Here is an 18,243-nt window from a genome sequence, read left to right as displayed (position 1 = left end):
GCAGGCGGCTCCACCCGTTTCCTCCCGCTCCTCTCGGAGGTCGGAACCGCGGTCCGTTCCTCCTTTAGGGTCTCTCACCGCGGTGACGCCGTCCGCACGAGAACGTGATCCCGCGCTTCGTTACGCTAATCGGGCTCGATGTAGAGGATTCGTTTCAGTAAATGGGCCTGGGGGGGGAGCGGCGGTTAGAGCCGCCGCCTTGTGAATTCGAGGACCCGGGTTCAAATCCCACCTCCTGAGCAATGTGCTTATCCTGAACTGATAGAGTAAAAAAAATACCTGGCTGTATAAATGGATAAATCAGCGTAAGCAGCTTAGTGCACAAACGTAACACTGCAAATTGCACTGGAGAGAAACGCCACGTCGTGAATTAATGATAAATCCGTATAACAAAAAAATCCAAGTAAAACCGCGTTATTCCAGGGTAGCCTGTTTTTATTCCTTCGAGGAGGTAAAGCGTGTGTTGGAGTGAAAAGAGGACACCGTCTTACCGTGGGGTGAATACGTAAGGCTGGAGGGAACGCGGTCGGGAAATCGATCGCGGGGCTCCGCGTCTGCGGGCGCGAAGAGTATTGAGACGTCGGCGTTTCTCGGGTGCGTCACGCGCTTGCGTTATCGGCGAAAGGGCTCCGCTTGACCGTCGCTTACTTTCCATCGACTGTGAATTTTTAAAAAATGATTGGGGGGGGGGGGGGTGTTTGCGTTGCGGGGAACTCGCTGGCGGCGCTGGACTCGCGGCACCCAGGGCCCCCGCCGAGTCTCTTTTTGCAGAGTCTCGTTCCCCTCCCGCGACCGGGCCTCACACCGCTGTGACACATTGATAAGATTCCCAGGCTGGGGACGCTCGCGGGGGCTTGGCTTTCTGCCGGGACCTCTTCCGATAAGGAAACGGGGTGGGGGTTGCGGGGGGGTGCCGGGTCGTCTCTACGGAGGCGCCGTGAGGAAGAGCGGCTCGGCGTTCGGGGTTCAGCTCCGGGTGCCGCCGGCGCGCGCGCGTCTTCTCCCGAAAGCAGGAAACCTCAAGACGTTCGTGAGGTTTGCTGCTCGGAGGTCCGTCAGAACCAGCGTAGACTCATAAAGTACAAAACGAAAATGCGTTTTCAGGTGGACTGGTGGCTGCGTGTGCGTGTGCGTGTGCGTGTGTTACGTCACTCTGCGATACGCAGCTAGTCCACAATTTATGACTTATGCGACTTATGACAACCCATAGTAACGATCACCATCCAGGCAACGTTACTATACTATACTATACTATGCTGTACCATGCCACATTACACTACACTACACTATACTATACTATGCTATACTATGCTGTACCATGTGACATTACACTACACTACACTATACTGTACTATACCACACCGCATTATACCACACAACACTACACTATACTATGTTATGCTATACTATGCTATACTATGCTTTACTATACTATACTTTACTATGCTGTACCATGCCACATTACACTACACTATACTGTACTATACCACACCGCATTATACCACACAACACTACACTATACTATGTTATGCTATACTATGCTTTACTATACTATACTATACTATGCTGTACCATGCCACATTACACTACACTATACTGTACTATACCACACCGCATTATACCACACAACACTACACTATACTATGTTATGCTATACTATGCTATACTATGCTTTACTATACTATACTGTACTATGCTGTACCATGCCACATTACACTACACTATACTGTACTATACCACACCGCATTATACCACACAACACTACACTATACTATGTTATGCTATACTATGCTTTACTATACTATACTATACTATGCTGTACCATGCCACATTACACTACACTATACTGTACTATACCACACCGCATTATACCACACAACACTACACTATACTATGTTATGCTATACTATGCTATACTATGCTTTACTATACTATACTGTACTATGCTGTACCATGCCACATTACACTACACTACACTATACTATACTATGCTATACTATGCTGTACCATGTGACATTACACTACACTATACTGTACTATACCACACCGCATTATACCACACAACACTACACTACACTATACTGCACTATACTATGCTATGCTATACCACACTATACTATACTATGCTGTGCTATACTATACTGTACTATACTCTGCTGTTCTTTTCTATTCTTGGTTGTAATGTCTACGATGAACGTTCCACCTGCTATACGATAATGTTGCTTGGCCGCATTGACACAAGGTACCATATTTCTTACTGACCGATGGTGTGTCTGTCGGCGTTTTATTTACTCAAATGTTGTTTTCTTTAGAGAATGTTTGTTTTGTGATTTTCGCCGAGTTACTTTTTATTTACGATAGTAAGCTAGCCAGCAGAAACGAACATCGGTGCAGGTACAGAGAAGGAAGCAAATGTGGAAGTGGTGAAAATATAACACCATAAAATATGATATTATTCTACATTGGTATTTTAACGTGAATCGCGTGAATGTAATCAGAGGGTTTGCGATTTTCGACAAAGTCGACTCACGGCGACGTCGCTGGAATGGAACGCCGTCGTAAGTGAAGGGCGTCCTGCGGATGGGCAGGGTAACTAGCACAGTAAATCGGTGGACGGTATCAATTAATGATAAAAAACTGGAACTCGAGGACACGGTTTTCAGACCTGCTCCGTCAATTGATCATAAGGGCAGCATTGTGATGCTTCTGTGATCGACTCATCAGGGCTCTATAAAGGACCAGCTGAAGGCGTACGGAGCCCTGACCGAGAAGGTGACGCGCAGGTACACCCGGCAGATCCTCCAAGGGGTCCTGTATCTCCACGGCAACATGATTGTGCACAGAGACATTAAAGGTAAGACTATTTATAGTCTCGCGTCTGATTGGCTCGTCCTGCTGAGGGTACCGCACTCCCATACTTAGTGTACCATACCAGTTGTGCCGTACTCCTTTAGCGTACCATGCTCCTTAGTTTACCATAGTCCACTGTGTTCTCTTCTCTTCAACATATCCTCCTCCTATCCTAGTGCATCATACTCAATGTACCGTACTCTTCAGTGTGCCATACTCCTCACCGTACCGTACCCAGTGTAGTATATCCTTAGTGTACTGTACTCCATAATGTACCATACTCAGTGTAGCGTACTCCTCAGTGACCGAACCGTTATCGTGACTCAGGTTCGACACAGTCACACCGGAACGAGTCAAACTTATCTTTATCGAGGGTGGCGAATGTAGTAAACACGGTAAGAGCAGCGATGGACTGGAAGGCATCTGCCATCATTCAGCGTTTTCTCCGCGCGGAACCCGCGCACTCCTTGGGCGTGGAGGGCTGGTGCGTGGGGCGAATTAGTCACTCTTCAAATAACAACCGTAGCTGAGCTCCGCTGGAAAAACACGGGGCTGCAGGGCAGGGTGGGGCGGGACGCGCGGCAGGTCTGGCTCCGGTCAGTCCCATGCGGACGCGGGGCACACGGCGACATGGGGAGCGTGTGGAATCAAGGCTCTCGCGCACACTGCGTTTGCATACTGCGGTTTTAGTGTGTGTTTTCATTTCCGCTAAAGGAAAGTGTGACGAGACTTTGCTCGGGACGGGATCAGGGCAGGGTTTTCTTGTGTCTGTGTTCGCGGTCGGATCAGAAACTCAACTTATTGATCGGTTTGGACACCCCCCCCCCCCCCAACCCCCCTTCTCTCACCCCAGGTGCTAACATCCTGAGGGACTCCTCTGGAAACGTGAAGCTTGGCGACTTTGGCGCCAGCAAGCGCATTCAGACCATCTGCATGTCAGGAACAGGGATGAAATCGGTGACCGGCACCCCCTACTGGATGAGCCCGGAAGTGATCAACGGAGAGGGATACGGGCGCAAGGCCGACATCTGGTGCGTGACCCAAACACCTACCGTTCCCTGGCTCCGAATGCTGCCATGAATGTGCCGAACAAGCGTGTCTGCTCGCTCAGAACTGACGCGACCCGTTTGTGACGGCATGAACCGCTGGAACCGTTCACATTGCGCTCGGTACATGATGTGGCGATAATAAAACTCTCTGTTAACTTGCCTGGGATCTCCTCTGACCAATGAACGTCTTTACTTGCGTAATCATTTTCCACCGCTGTAAGACCCCGAATCGCTCATTGCTGCCCTTCACACGGAGCAAAGAATTGGCATTTAATTAATGCCTCCTGTTATTCTTCTCGGATGAATTTGCCACAGTGAATTGATTTACGTCGGCTACAGGAAGTCGTGGCTCGGTGTTCGCCGTCCGTGTCCTAAAAACCCTCGGCCGCTATCCACGAGGAGGAAGGAGGGCTCAGCCGACGCCACGTAAAACCCAGTCGTAAAATACAGTATTCGGGTTCGAACTGCTGAAGGACCCAAGTTCAAATCCCCCTGCTGCTGTACTTTGATCAAGGCATTCACCCTGAATTGATAAAGTAAAAATGGGGTAAATCACTGTCAAAGGCTTAGAATACAAACCTAATTGTGCATCGCCTTAGAGGAAGGTGTCAGCTAAATCCACCCATCCATCCAGTTTAAATAATCACTTGTCCTAATCAGGGTCCTGGTGAACTGGAGCCTATCCCAGAAGCATTGTTCACAAGGTGGAAGGGGGCACCCTGGACAAGATACCAGTCCATTGCAGCGTAGCCACACACACACACACACACACACACAGAGTCACTCACCCATTCACACACTAATCACTAAGGGAAATTTAACATCACAAATCCACTCTTGTCTTTGGACTGTGGGGGGAAACCAGAGCACCCTCAGGAAACCCACATAGGCTCCACACAGACTCGCTGTGCCTCTCTTCTGCCCCATCAGCGAAATAGCGCTTAATAATGGCAATAACGGCACTTTGTGGCCTTTGTGCTGTAGTTAGTGCACAAGTGTGCCTTTTGTTAATAACTTTGTTCATGGAAATTCTGCAGCGGTGACGCAAGCGGTGGCGCGGCGGTGTGGGCTCACTGTGGCGCACAGCCCGCCCCCTCGTTTCCGCAGCTCCTCTGGAGTGAAGCGTAAAGCGATTTGAGGCCTGATTTCCTGTGATAAGGACGCGGTCATCCTGTCCGGCGCAGACGCATTGTTGGCGTGTGCCGTGAGCTCGGCTCGTGTTGGCGTGTTTGCTGGGCTTTGCAGCGCGTGTTGTGGCCAGCGATTTCCGCAGATAGCCATATCTAAGAGACTGCAAACTTTTTAATTAAAAACGATTAATAGCTGAGTTTATTTATCCGAATATTTGTTTGCTGTGTCGTTTCTGACGGCGCTTCATGGACTCTTGGAAGTGTTTCGTTTTCGGAACGGATTAAAGACAACGGATTAAATAGCGGTGGCACTACGGGTACCGCTAGTTCATTGCAGATCAGGCTCTGGTTCGAGATGTGGGTTCGAACGCGACTCCGTCTGTGTGGAGTTTGCATGTTCTCCCTGTGTCTGCGTGGGTTTCCTCTGGGTGCTCTGGTTTCCTCCCACACTCCAAAGACATGCTGTTCAGGTTCCTCCATAGTGTGTGTGTGTTCCACTGATGTATGGATGAGTGACCCAGTGTAAGTAGTCTATCTAGCAGTGTAAGTCACCACGGTGAATAAGGCGTGTGAGCTGATAACCCTACATAGAGTTCATTGGGAGTTGCTTTGGACAAAACCCTAAATAAATATAAATTTTACATTTATCTGGCACTTTTCTCCAAAGCAACTTACAGTTGTTTACCCATTGACACAGCTGGGTAGTTTCACTGCATTTTAGGGTAAGTACCTTGCTCAAGGGTACTACAGCAAGAAGTGGGTTTTGAACCTACAACCTTTGCATCCAAAGGCAGCAGCTCACTACACTACCAGCTACCCTTGAGCAAAATATTTAAATGTACATTTATTTATTTAGCAGATGCTTTTTACCCTGAACCAATTTACCCTGAGTAGGTAAAGTAAGTCGCTTTGGAGAAAAGTGTCAGATTAATGATTGTAAATGTAAATGTCTCATCCCCACTGTGTGTGTGTGTGTGTGTGTGTGTGTGTGTGTGTGTGTTGGGTTTGTTCAAGAGCCCCACTGTGTTCCCAGAAGACCCCGTTGAGCTGTGCTCTGTGTGGCTGGACTTCATTCACGATTCATTCACGATTCATTCACGGTAACCCCTTGTCTTACCACGGCCCTTGTGCTCACCCCAGGAGTGTGGCCTGCACGGTAGTGGAGATGCTCACCCAGAAACCCCCTTGGGCCGAGTTCGAAGCCATGGCTGCCATCTTCAAGATCGCCACGCAGCCCACCAAGCCGACGCTTCCCGAGGACGTGTCCGAATCCTGCCGGGACTTCCTGCGCCTGGTCTTCGTGGAGGAGAAGCGGCGGCCGACGGCCGAGCAGCTGCTCGCTCACCCCTTCGTCCAGGGCGTCTCGTAGTGGCTCCGTGGCCGGCGCCGTTCCACTTCGCACTTTGACAAGCACCCCTCTGCCTTCCAGAGTCACCAGCAAGCTCCCCAGAGACCCCGCCGGGGGTTGGCCGTCCCCGCCGGCAGACGTGCGGCTCCCCCTCTCCGCGGCAGCTTCACTCCGCCTGCCACCGGGGGGCGCCACCAGTGCCTCTGTCCCTCAGAGAACACGCTGCCAAAGGAAGTTCTTCCCAAGTCGAGAAAGTTTCGGTTCGCTCGGAACGGGAACCCGTGACTGCTCATCGCTCGATATCGCTTGACTCATCCAGCATCGTGAGAGTTTAACTGAAATCACAGAAAAGCAGTACCGCTAACATTGCAGTACTAGTATTGCCTGTAGTACTGGTGTAGTGGTCTACCTGTAGCATTGGTGTACCTGTAGTACAGACATGCAGACGTGCGTCGCTTAACGACGGGGATATATTCAGAGGAGTGCGCTGATGGGCGATTTCGCCGTTGTGCGAACATCATACAGTGCACTTATACACACCTAGATGGTATAGCCTCGATCACAGAGTGTACTTATACACACCTAGATGGTATAGCCTCGATCACAGAGTGTACTTATACACACCTAGATAGTATAGCCTCGATCACAGAGTGTACTTATACACACCTAGATGGTATAGCCTCGATCACAGAGTGTACTTAGACACATCTAGATGGTATAGCCTCGATGCAGTCAAAAGATGTGGTAAACAAGAGATTTATGATGCTGCTGCCGGTGTAACACAGCATACTGTTTTACAGTAAACTTTCTTTATAAGTACAAAGAGTACACTGTAAAATAGCGATGAAAAGTCCAGTATAGTAAATGCATAAAGCAGTAACATATGTGTTTGTTATCATTATCAAGTATTATGTGCTGTACTTTTATACGACTGGCAGCGCAGAAGGTTTGTTTACAGCAGCACCACCATGAACACGTAACACGCTGCGCTACGACGTCACTAGTCGATCAGAATTTTTCAGATCCATTATAATCTAATGGGACCACTGTCGTATTTGCGCTCAGTCGTTAAGCGAAACATCGTTAAGCGGCGCATGACTGTACTGGTGTACTCTAGTAATGTTGTAGGAACCTCAGTAAAATCAGATGCCCTTTTCAGGCTCTTGTACTGAAGCGAGCCGTACCTCCTTGCTCCAGCCTTTGTGCTTCTCATGCTGCTTTTTTACAAAGAGCTGGTCCTGGTCCTGGTCCTAGTCCTGGTCATAGTCCTGGTTCTGGTCCTGGGCTCCTTGGACTCTTCTCATGTCACCATGAACAGAACCGTGGAAAATCTGGTAGCAGCTGCAGCGTCATGGAACCTTGATCCGCGTTCTTATGTAATACATGTTGTTTATTGATCAAACCCAACAGTATTAGTTTTCGCAGCAAAGGCCTCAGCTATTTAAAGAATAAGCAAAGTCGCACTTTTTGACAGTTTATAAACCAGCTCACAGTAACCGAATACGAATAAAATCATTCCCTAGTCAACGAAGCGTACGGAAACGGTCGTTTTCCCCCCAAAAGTTGAAAGGATTTTCTCGTTTTTCTGGTGGAGAGAAGGGAAGAGATCGAGAGGAGGAGAAGACGACCTCCCGCTGTGGTACGGCTGGGCTGAGTGCAAAAGCGCGAAAAGGGTGCAAGATGCTGGAAGCCGTCTTTGTGGCCCGTATGGTCCGGCGCACGCGGAATGCCTTCGTCTCGGAGGTCAGCGGTCAGAGGTCTCGTCGTGAGCAGAGACGGCTGGGCCGAACGAGTCCGAACGCGGACGAGTCCGTTGGAAATAATACCCGTTCAGTTTTTAGCGCCACGTTCACAGGTATCGGTCGTCCTGCTCAAGAAAAGGTTCGGCGCTTTTCCTCGTGCCCAGGAGACAGGTGTGTGCGGAAAACTTACCGTAGGCCTATGTACTGTACCACGGGAAAGTACTCTCCCCCATCGCAAGAACGTTTACTCCAAGCGGACCTTTAACCATTCCTGCTCCAAACCCGTAAACCATTTTTTCCTCCCATGCACTTTTTCTATTGTATATTAATAAGAGCAAATATGTAGAATAATCCATTTGAGAAGCGAAAGTGATATTTTTAGGTAGTTTTAAAATACATTTTTTAAGTCATTTTTGTGCCGCCGGATGTTTTTCTTGGTTTGATGTAACGTTTACACAAAAAGAAAAAAAAATCGAAGGACAAAAAAACCATTTTATATCATTTGAATAGGTTGAATGTCGCGACTGCAGAGCAATACTCTGAAGCAGACAATCAGGACTGGATTCAGGCTTGGGGGGTGGGGGGGTCGAGGTCCGTTTTACTCCAACCCCACAGAAATGACCAAAGATTGTAAACAGCTCTCACTCCAATACAGCTCTGAAGCCAGCCGATTGTTTGAGCCCCGTCCCGTGTCGAGTCCCAGCCACGTCTCATTAATTACTACGAAATAAAATCCAAATCGCCGTACAGCGGTGTACGAACACGGTACAGCACGGTCATTCCTTCACTCTTAAAGTAAAGCACTGTAACAGCAGTGCACATGTGCTTAGTGAATGTTTCCATTGCAGCCCACAACTGTTATTTCTAGCCAAAGGCCGTATTTTGATTTTTTTTTTTACTCCGTTTTTCTGTAGTCTGCTGGCCCACACACACACTCATCCGACAGTGTAAGACAAAAAAAAGTTATGGGGAAAAACCCCGCTGTTGCGAAACAACTTAGACATTGCAACAGCAGAGAGGGACAAAAGGTTCTGCATTGTGCCATCGAAGGGTCTGAGACAGGCTTCTTGGGAAACCCTCCGACGCCCACCAGCACCCTGGCTACACCGCACCGCAGTCATCGACTTTGTCTGCCGCGGATGCATCGGGAGGTGACGCAACGAGCTTCCCCTTGTGCAATTGCCAGAATGTGGTTAACGCCGCCACGTTGTATACCTATACAATATACTGTAAACAAAGTGTTTGTTTGGTTGCCATGGTGACAGATGAACAGAAATGTGAGCCACCTAAGAAAAGTGTTTTCCCTCCAAAACGGCTGTTTTTAGATGCATCGTCTCAGAAGGAATGAAACGCGTATGGCTGCGTGCAGCAGTGGAGGTGATCGAACCTGCGCTGGAACAGCTAGGTTTTTTTTTTTGAGGGGAAAGTCAAGGTAGCAAATATTCCCGTTTCACGCAAACCTGCGTCGCCGTTTCCCCGAACGGCCCGACACGAAGAGCGATTTCGGGCTGTTCTAGGTGCCTTTTCGAATGTGCTTTCGGAGAAGTGAGAGGTGGGAAACGCAGCCTGCGGTGACGGAATGTCGATCCGGTGCGAAAGAGACGATCCAGTGTCGCCCGGCCCGTCGTCTTCGTGGGGGCGACTGTGCCACGGACACACTCGTGCACTTTCGTCCCGTTATTTTTTTTCTTTTTTTATTTTTTTTTTAATTTCCAGTCTGAGGAGGGTTGCTGTTGTGCGCTGTCCGCAGGCCTGAGGACCCTGGAGCGCCTCAGTTAAGGTGCTCCCCTGTCACACCTCGATGGCATTCAGTATGCAATAGTTGCGTGACGGGTTTCGAAGAAGGCCAACAGTGGTGCGCGCGCGCGCGTTTGTGTGTGTGCGTGCGTGCGGCCGTCTATGACAAACCCAGCAAGCATTTATCCTTTTAATCGGTTCTTGTACATGGAAAAATATGAATTATTAAACATATTTTTAAGACCTTCATTTCTTGCTGTGTCTTTCTTTTTTTTTTTTTTTTAGAAATAAGACCTTCTGTTAATGGTTCCTCTGAGGGGGTGAATCCTGCTTGGCGGTTACACGTTTGCGCGAACATGGTGTCCTTGTGCAGAAGGACTCATTGCAGCATAGTCACACACACACACACACACACACACACACACACAGAGTCACTCAACCATTCACACACTAAGGGAAATTTAACATCACCAGTCCACCCAAACTGCATGTCCTTGGACTGTGGGAGGAAACCAGAGCACCCTCAAGAAACCCACAGGGGCTCCACACCGACTCCCTGCACCTCTGCGGACTTACCCGAGTTGAACGTGTGTGTGTGTGTGTCCCCAGGCTACCCAGGTAGATAAATAACTGTAAGTCACTTTGATCATGAATGTCAGAGAGTTTTAGCCATGTATATATCTAGATATTTTTACATTAATCTAACATTTTCCTCCAAAGCAACTTAGTTATTTACCCATTTATACAGCTGAGTAATTTTACTGGAGCCATTAGGGTGAGTACCTTGCTGAAGGGCACTACAGCTGGAGGGGGGGGGGATTTAAACCTGCGACCTTTGGGTCCAAAGAAAGCAGCTCGAACCACTACGCTACCACACGCTCCTTTTTGCGACATGCTCCGGGTCTGTGTACTTTTCCCAAAATTACTACAGCAGAGTGTCTGCTGAGATTTGAACAGACAACCTTCTGGTTCCGAGCACGTGACCCTCATAGTGACTTTGATTCTGGATTCTTATCCTTCCTCTTTCCTCATCCTCCTCTTCCACATCTTACATCTGCTCGCTTTCTGCTGAGGAGACTTTGCCACGAAGGCGTGAAGCCGATGTATAAAAATGAAGCTCAATGCAGTATTCATTCTCCTGTTTCCTTTCATAGCCTCAACCGAACTAGACCTTTGAAAGTTTCATGCCCGTTGTTCCGCAACTGCTACGTTCTGTGTACATTTACATGACGTTTATTTATTTAGCAGATGCTTTTCTGCAAAGAGACGTACATCTCGTAGAAAATACAATGTGTTCACTAGAGACACTTGGATGCAAACGTGCGATTCTTAATTTAGTTTCTTTCCATCGTATGAACCGATGTTCATCACACAAGCAGCTGCATAAAATTTTATCCGAATATAGATGATTCCTGATCACCTTCCTAGTATTTTATTTTTTCTGAGATACATGTAAACATTTATGTTACATTACAGGAGTAGCTGTGTAAAGGTTTATCCGGCATCATCTTAAAGTTATGGTGCATGAACATTTACCCCTTACATGAACTGAACAGATGATGGGCCGAATGAGTCTGGAAGAGGTCAGTTTTCAGACGCTTTTTAAATGCGGACAGAGATTCAGCAGTTCTGAGTGACAGGGGGAGGTCGTTCCACCACAACGGGGCCAGAACCGAGAATCTTTGTGCTTTATAAATAAATAAATACATACATACAACCGATTGCTTCTATCTATCCACGAATCCCCCTCTTCACGTACAGATGCGGTTACACTGACACGCCGATCCCTTGTGACGCGCTCTCAATACTTAGAGCAGGTGGCAGTCTTCCGGCAGCGTTCCCTCGAACCTCCGCATCCAGGCCTTGTAGACGACAATTGGAGTGAAGAAAAAAAAAAAGAACGGCGGCCTGCGGTCAGCGGGATGGGTCCAGGGAACGCGTGGGATGCGGATGTGTCACTTCCTCTCCGCCACTGGCCGGATTTTGGCCTCTTCTTTCCAGCCTCACTTTTGGTGTCATGGCAAGGAGGTGTCGCCTCACTGGGCAGCAGGACGCCGGTCACTGCAGTGGCCACAGAGGGGTGAGTAACTGAAAACCCATCAGTCGTAACCGAAGCCATTTTCTCCATAATTCACCGAAGGGGTTGGGTGACAAATGCGGTCGGATTTTGTTTTGGTTTCTAGTGACGCATTAGGGTCTCGAGGGTCTGGAGGTGGACAGCGGCACATGGACGTCTGCTTCTGGCTCTAGGCTGAAGTTCAGCCCTTCGGGAGTCAGTTCTGCAGCAAGGAGAACGTGATATTTAACGACGTCTCTAGGTTAGCAGGCTCTCGCTGGGTCGGTGAAAGTCTCCGAATATTCAAGAATGGGAAGGGCATGTATTGCGAGAGGGCATCATATCTTTTCCTAGATATACACAATATGAAAAGTGTTTTTACTTTTACTGGAGAAAATAAAGCGAGAAAAAATGGAAGAGCAGCAACTGCGAATGGATTCAATGCCAAACTGCAGAATTATTGTGCCTGATTTATATTGTCATATATATATCCATGTTATATATATGCATCTATATATATATATATATATATATACACAATATATAATACTGTACAGTATCATTATTATTGCATATATAATGCATATTATACACACATATTGTAATATGAATAATAATAATAACATAATATTATGTCTTATTATATATTATTATGTATACTATATAATATGCATATAATGTATATTCATATTTAAAGCTGTTGAGCTGATGCTTGAGCAGACATTCGTCCATCGAGCTCACTCAGACTGGTTCATTGTTGAGCATCTCACTAGACTTAAAGCAGCTCGGCAATGGGGGATGTTTTTAAAATCTGTAGAAAAACCATAGCAGCATAACTGATAAGCACCTCAGTCCAAGTAATGGAGCAGTTATACTTGGTTTTCACTCAGACAGTTTCTATTTGTTGACACTTTTCAGCAAAACTGCCTCCCCTGCATTATTTAGAAGCCATTTCTATTCAAATGCGGAGAATAAAAAGTTTTCATAATTTATTTAAAAATTTGCATTTTAAGGGGGCGCAGCGGGTGAAGCTGCTGCCCCGCAGCGCCCGGTCTGGCCGGCTGGAGTCTGAACGTTCTCCCCACGCTCTGTGTGTTTCGGGTTAGCCGATGACTCTAAATTGCCAGCGGAGGATGATTGTGCGTGTGACTCGCATCCCATCCGGCCGTACCCCACCCCCTCCCGCCAGCCTACGGCCCCCAGTGATTTTAGGATAGGCTCCGGCCTGCCGGGACCCCAGCAAGGACAAGCGGTTGCTGAGAGTGAGTGACTGAATTTACATTTTAGACTAATTCCCCTAATAGTGTGTATTTTCAGCTCATTAAAAGGCAAGAAATCATCTGAGAAATATTTCTAAGATGCCAAAAAAAATGGTGTGGTGATCATTATCATTGGAATAAAATGAACACTTTTTCTCGATAAAACTGGGAAACGTCTCTCCAATAAAACGAGACATTTTTGCATGTAAATAATTTGCATAATTGTTTCATTTGCGATGACAAATAAGTTCAGTGTTAATCATGCATATAAATTTGCCAAGCATTTAATTGGCAACAAACACTGTTTATAACTTGAGCATGATGAAAAACATATATTAATCTCCTGGAAACATTTGGCCCCCCTAGTGACAAAACATCGTCCTCAATTTAGTCGGAAAATTTTGACACAAAGTAACTACGACAACTATCACTGCCGTGCTGGCGGAGGAAATAACCTAACGGGAAGTCCAGTGTGATAAAACGCGAGATTTGACCAATTTGTTGTTTCAGCCGTGTGCCACCTTAGGATTGTATTTGGTTTTTATTTTTACTACATTTTTAAATAATTGAACATTGCCTTTAAATAATGTAATGTGGCTGATAGCATAGTGGTTGAAGATGCTATCTTTGTTCCAAAGGTTGCAGGGTTGAATCCCACCTCCAGCTATCATACTCTTGAATAAGATACTTACCATAAAAGTGCTCCTATCAAAATTACCCTGCTGTATAAATGGGTAAATAACTGTAAGTAGCTGAATGTTATAAATCATTACAATGCATTTTTTTTTTTTTTTTTAAGTTAGACGTTAACATCAACATGTTGGGTTTCCGAGCCACCTGCACGTAAATGTCAACCAAGGGGACAGCTGGTAGTGTAGTTGTTAGAGTTACTGCCTTTGGCCCCCAAGGTCACAGGTTTGAATCCCACTTCCACCTATAGTAGCCTTGAACAAGGTACTTATCCTAAAAATTGCTCCAGTAAAATTACCCAGCTGTATAAGTGGGTAAATAATTGTTAATCGCATGGGAAGAAAGTGTCAGATAAATGTAAAACGTGACCCTCAACATGTCCATCACACGGAACGAAGCTTGACGAAGCGGTGCACGTGTTTGGCCGGGAACAGGAGCGCGTGTTCGTGAGACGAAACGAGCGTTCGGCTCTCGCCAAGACGCTCCACAGATGGACAGCTATGAGTTACCCAACCATTACTCACTGGCATAATCCTATGAAAGTCAAAATTTGCCCTTCTGTGCACAGTGTCCACCTGAGGCTAAAGTCCCCTTATCCCTCATAGGCTCCTATCTCTCCGTATAGCCAATAAATATAGTGCACCTTCAGGTTGTCCAGAGATATACACATTTCCCCTTGCACGGATCTCCTTTTTATCTCCCTCCTCACCCCACCTTCACATAAATCTATTAATTTCCTTCACGATGCTCTCCTTGTCTGCATTATCAGCTGCCTGACACCTTCCATTCGTACCCAGCCCCTGCCTTCTTCCCACATGCGCTAAATTTGTACCGTCTCTCGCTAAGGCGAAAACGTGCTGAAAATCCCCTCTGTCGAGGCGGCTCACCGTTGGGTGTACGAGTTCACGAGCGCCCCCGCCAGACGACCGATCTTATATATCCTCTGTTCTGTTTCACAATGACTGAATCATGGTTGTGGACTTCGGGATAGCTTCCGTTGCGCGTTCATCTTTCTGAGATAATTGGTAGCATAAAGCCCTACCCTGCAGATGATCTCACTAGTAATATTTACAACCAACTAACCCAACCAAATTCAATAACCGCTTGTCCCGAACGGGGTCGCACCCAGCCGGAGCCTATCCGGGACACATTGTGCATAAGGTTGAAGGGGTGGGCACACCCTGGAGGGGACACCAGTCCATCACAGGACCACAACTTTGTATCCAGTCACATAGCTGGGCAAAGGTATTGGAGAAATTGCAGAAGAAGCACCTTGTTTAAGGGTACTACAGCCAGAAGGAGGGATCAGACCACCGACCTTCGGAGCCAAAGGTAGCTGCTCCAACCATGACGCCACCAGCTGCCCTAGGTCAAGTCAGCTTACAGAGATGAGGTGCAGCGGCTAATGGACTGGTGCAGAGCTAACAACCTGTCCCTGAACGTGGAGAAAACAAAAGAGATGGTTGTTGACTTCAGGAGCGCATGGAGTGACCACACTATGCTGAAGATCAGCGGCTCCTCCGTGGAGATCACCAAGGCGTTCACCTGGCAGAGAACCTCACCTGGTCCCTCAACACCAGCTCCATATCCAGGAAACCCCAGCAGCGTCTCTACTTTCTGCGTAGGTTGAGAAAAACCCATCTCCCACCACCCATCCTCACCACATTCCGCAGAGGGACTATCGAGAGCATCCCGTGCAGCTGCACCACTGCCTGGTTCGGTAATCGCACCGTTTTGGACCGCAAGACCTTGCAGCGGATAGTGAGCACAGCTGAGAAGATCATTGGGGTCTCCGTTCCCTCCATCACAGACATTTACACCACATTCTGCGTCCGCAAAGCCACCAGCATTGCAATGACCACTCACGCCCGTCACACAAACTCTTCACCTGTAGCACCGTGGTCCTGAAGGAACATTGTTTCGTTTTACTGTGTCCTCTAACAGCTGTATATGGTTAAAATGACCATAATTCCTCTCTTGACCCTTGATATTTACAATGGATTTTTATTTTATAAAACATTAAGATCTTGGCTTTCAGCATGTTGGGTCAACATGTCAACATGTTGGGTTTCCCAGCCACCTGCACGTAAACGTTAACCCAATTTGAATGCAAGGACCGGAGGTGCGATTAGCAGCCCAGTGTTATTCGCATGGTCGCCGACTTTGTACAAGACGGCTGTTGTTCGGCTCGCTTCCACCACTCATTTAAATGAGAAAAAACGAGGCCAAAGGCTTAACGTTTTCTTTTGCCCTGATCTGCAACCTCCTCCAGGAAGATGTTTCTCTATCACAACTGGAACACATGTGGGCAAAGCAAAGCTGAGGGCTTTCAGAGAGCGAAATTAGAGAAGGGTGAATTGTGCCCCTGTCCTTCCACAGGTGGAAACACTGAGCAGCCGTTTAGCGCTGTAAAACAACGCTGCGGAATACTAGCCTTCAGTTCCTTAACTAAAAATAAACCCACTTTGGCCCTTATCCATGAAGCATCTTACAAGTGCACTGTTCCTCCAAAAAAGCCATTAACCGCTGGGCTCATCTCCAAAGCAAGACAACACCAAACTCCTGAACTCTGGGCTTTGAAGGTGTAGTAAAATCATGCAAACTTCTGGATTCGCTTTTTGTTGTTAAACACTCGATGTCGACCCCTGATGACTGCGCATACTGTTTCCAGAACATTCCGTCCTCGCTTTGACTCCATGAGCAGGATGTGACTGGGTCTATCTGCCTGATTTCTGGTCGCACTCCTCTGCCTCCAACTTCTGCAAACATCACAATCTTGGTGTGTGTTCCATCCAGCCGCTTTCAGCAATTGTTTTTCAGAATACAGATGCTCCTCGACTATCGATGGGGTTACGTTCTGATAAACCCATCGTAAGTGGAAAAAGAATACAGTACCGCACCTACCGAACATCATAGCCTAGCCTACCTTAACCATGCTCAGAACACTTACCATAGTCTACAGTTGGGCAAATTTAAGCAGGAGACACACATGGGCATTTAGTAGACATGGGATACAAAAACGCAAGATAAAAAATTCTTTCAACAGAGTATCACTTGTTTACACTCATTGGTGTGATTGCTACAGAGACTACGAGCGTGGTTGACTGGATCCTGCACCTCAATGCCATCACCCAACATCGAGAGAGAGTATCGTACCGCATATCACAAGTGCGGGAACGGATCGAAATTCAAAATATGAAGTCCGGATTCTACCGAATGCGTATCGCTATTGTACCATCGTAACTTTGAAAAATCGGAAGTCGAACCATCGTAAGTAGAGGAACTTCTGTACAGTCGTAATGATCCAGGATATAACCTTTGAAGCATCTGGTTATGAATCCTGAACAGAAGAGCGATATTCCTGATACAGATGTAGTCATCCATTCAGCATCAATGACTGCTTGTCTCGTGCAGGATCACGGAGGTCCAGACCCTATCGCAGAAGCACGGGGTGTAAGGCAGGGTACACACTGGCAGGATACCAGTCCACCGCAAAGCATTAACACACACATATCACCGGAAATCTGCGTGAATACGGGGTAACGTGCAAACTCAACACTGGCTGAGCTGCATTGGAACCAACGTCCACACCCAGAGCCCAGGCACATGCACTAACCACTGTGACACCCCAACTGTCATTTCACTTTCACCTAACATGGTATCTGAACTGTGGTACAAACAAACATCTGGGCGACGACTTATCTGCTGCGCTGTAGATGCCGTGGAGATACCTGCTGCATCCCATCACTGCCGAAGCGAGGGGTTACACACAGCACACACGGCTCTACTGCTCCACACAAACTCCACTCAACTCACACCCGAATGGTTTATTTAATCTTCGATCAGACACTGAAGCACTACACCAATGGGCTGTTCTTTTTATGGTATTAACCAAATTGTTTTAAAGAACCTTGGGAGGTCCTCTTGGAGACCTGGTAGAATATTTAAATGCTGTGCTCTTCACATTTACTGCACATTTTACATTGTCCTTTATCTCGTTTTTGTATGTTTGATGTAATCAGGCATAGTTTTTTTAATTACAGTACATTTACATTTATTTATTTATCAGACACTTTTCTCCAAAGCAACTTACAACGCATACTATGTTGTGTCACCACTCCACACACCTTATTCACCGCGGTGACTTACACTGCTAGATACACTACTTACACTGGGTCACTCATCCATACATCAGTGGAACGCACACACACTCTCTCTGTCACTCACACACCATGGGTGAACCTGAACTGCATGTCTTTGGAGTGTGTGAGGAAACCAGAGCACTTGGAGGAAACCCACGCAAACACGGATGAACATGCAAACTCCACACAAACTGAGCGGGGATCGAACCCACCAATGCGCTGTTCTGAAATGATTTTTTT

General features: G+C 47.1%; 1 protein-coding gene across 1 annotated transcript in view; it reads left to right on the top strand.

The window, feature by feature from the left end:
* Nucleotides 1-6,762, top strand: part of map3k22 (mitogen-activated protein kinase kinase kinase 22) — a 40,272-nt gene extending 33,510 nt beyond the window's left edge. The window contains exons 17-19 of the mRNA XM_029253485.1: nucleotides 2,725-2,854; nucleotides 3,704-3,881; nucleotides 6,170-6,762. Of these exons, the coding sequence (XP_029109318.1) occupies nucleotides 2,725-2,854; nucleotides 3,704-3,881; nucleotides 6,170-6,398 (537 nt within the window). The 3' untranslated portion in view covers nucleotides 6,399-6,762. The remainder of the gene's footprint in view (nucleotides 1-2,724; nucleotides 2,855-3,703; nucleotides 3,882-6,169) is intronic.
* Nucleotides 6,763-18,243: the final 11,481 nt, after the last annotated feature.

The sequence above is a fragment of the Scleropages formosus genome, chromosome 7 (assembly GCF_900964775.1).
Source record: "Scleropages formosus chromosome 7, fSclFor1.1, whole genome shotgun sequence".
NCBI classification, from domain to species: Eukaryota; Metazoa; Chordata; class Actinopteri; order Osteoglossiformes; family Osteoglossidae; genus Scleropages; species Scleropages formosus.
Note: the sequence above shows the minus strand (reverse complement) of the source record. Positions and strands in the feature narration are given on the sequence as shown.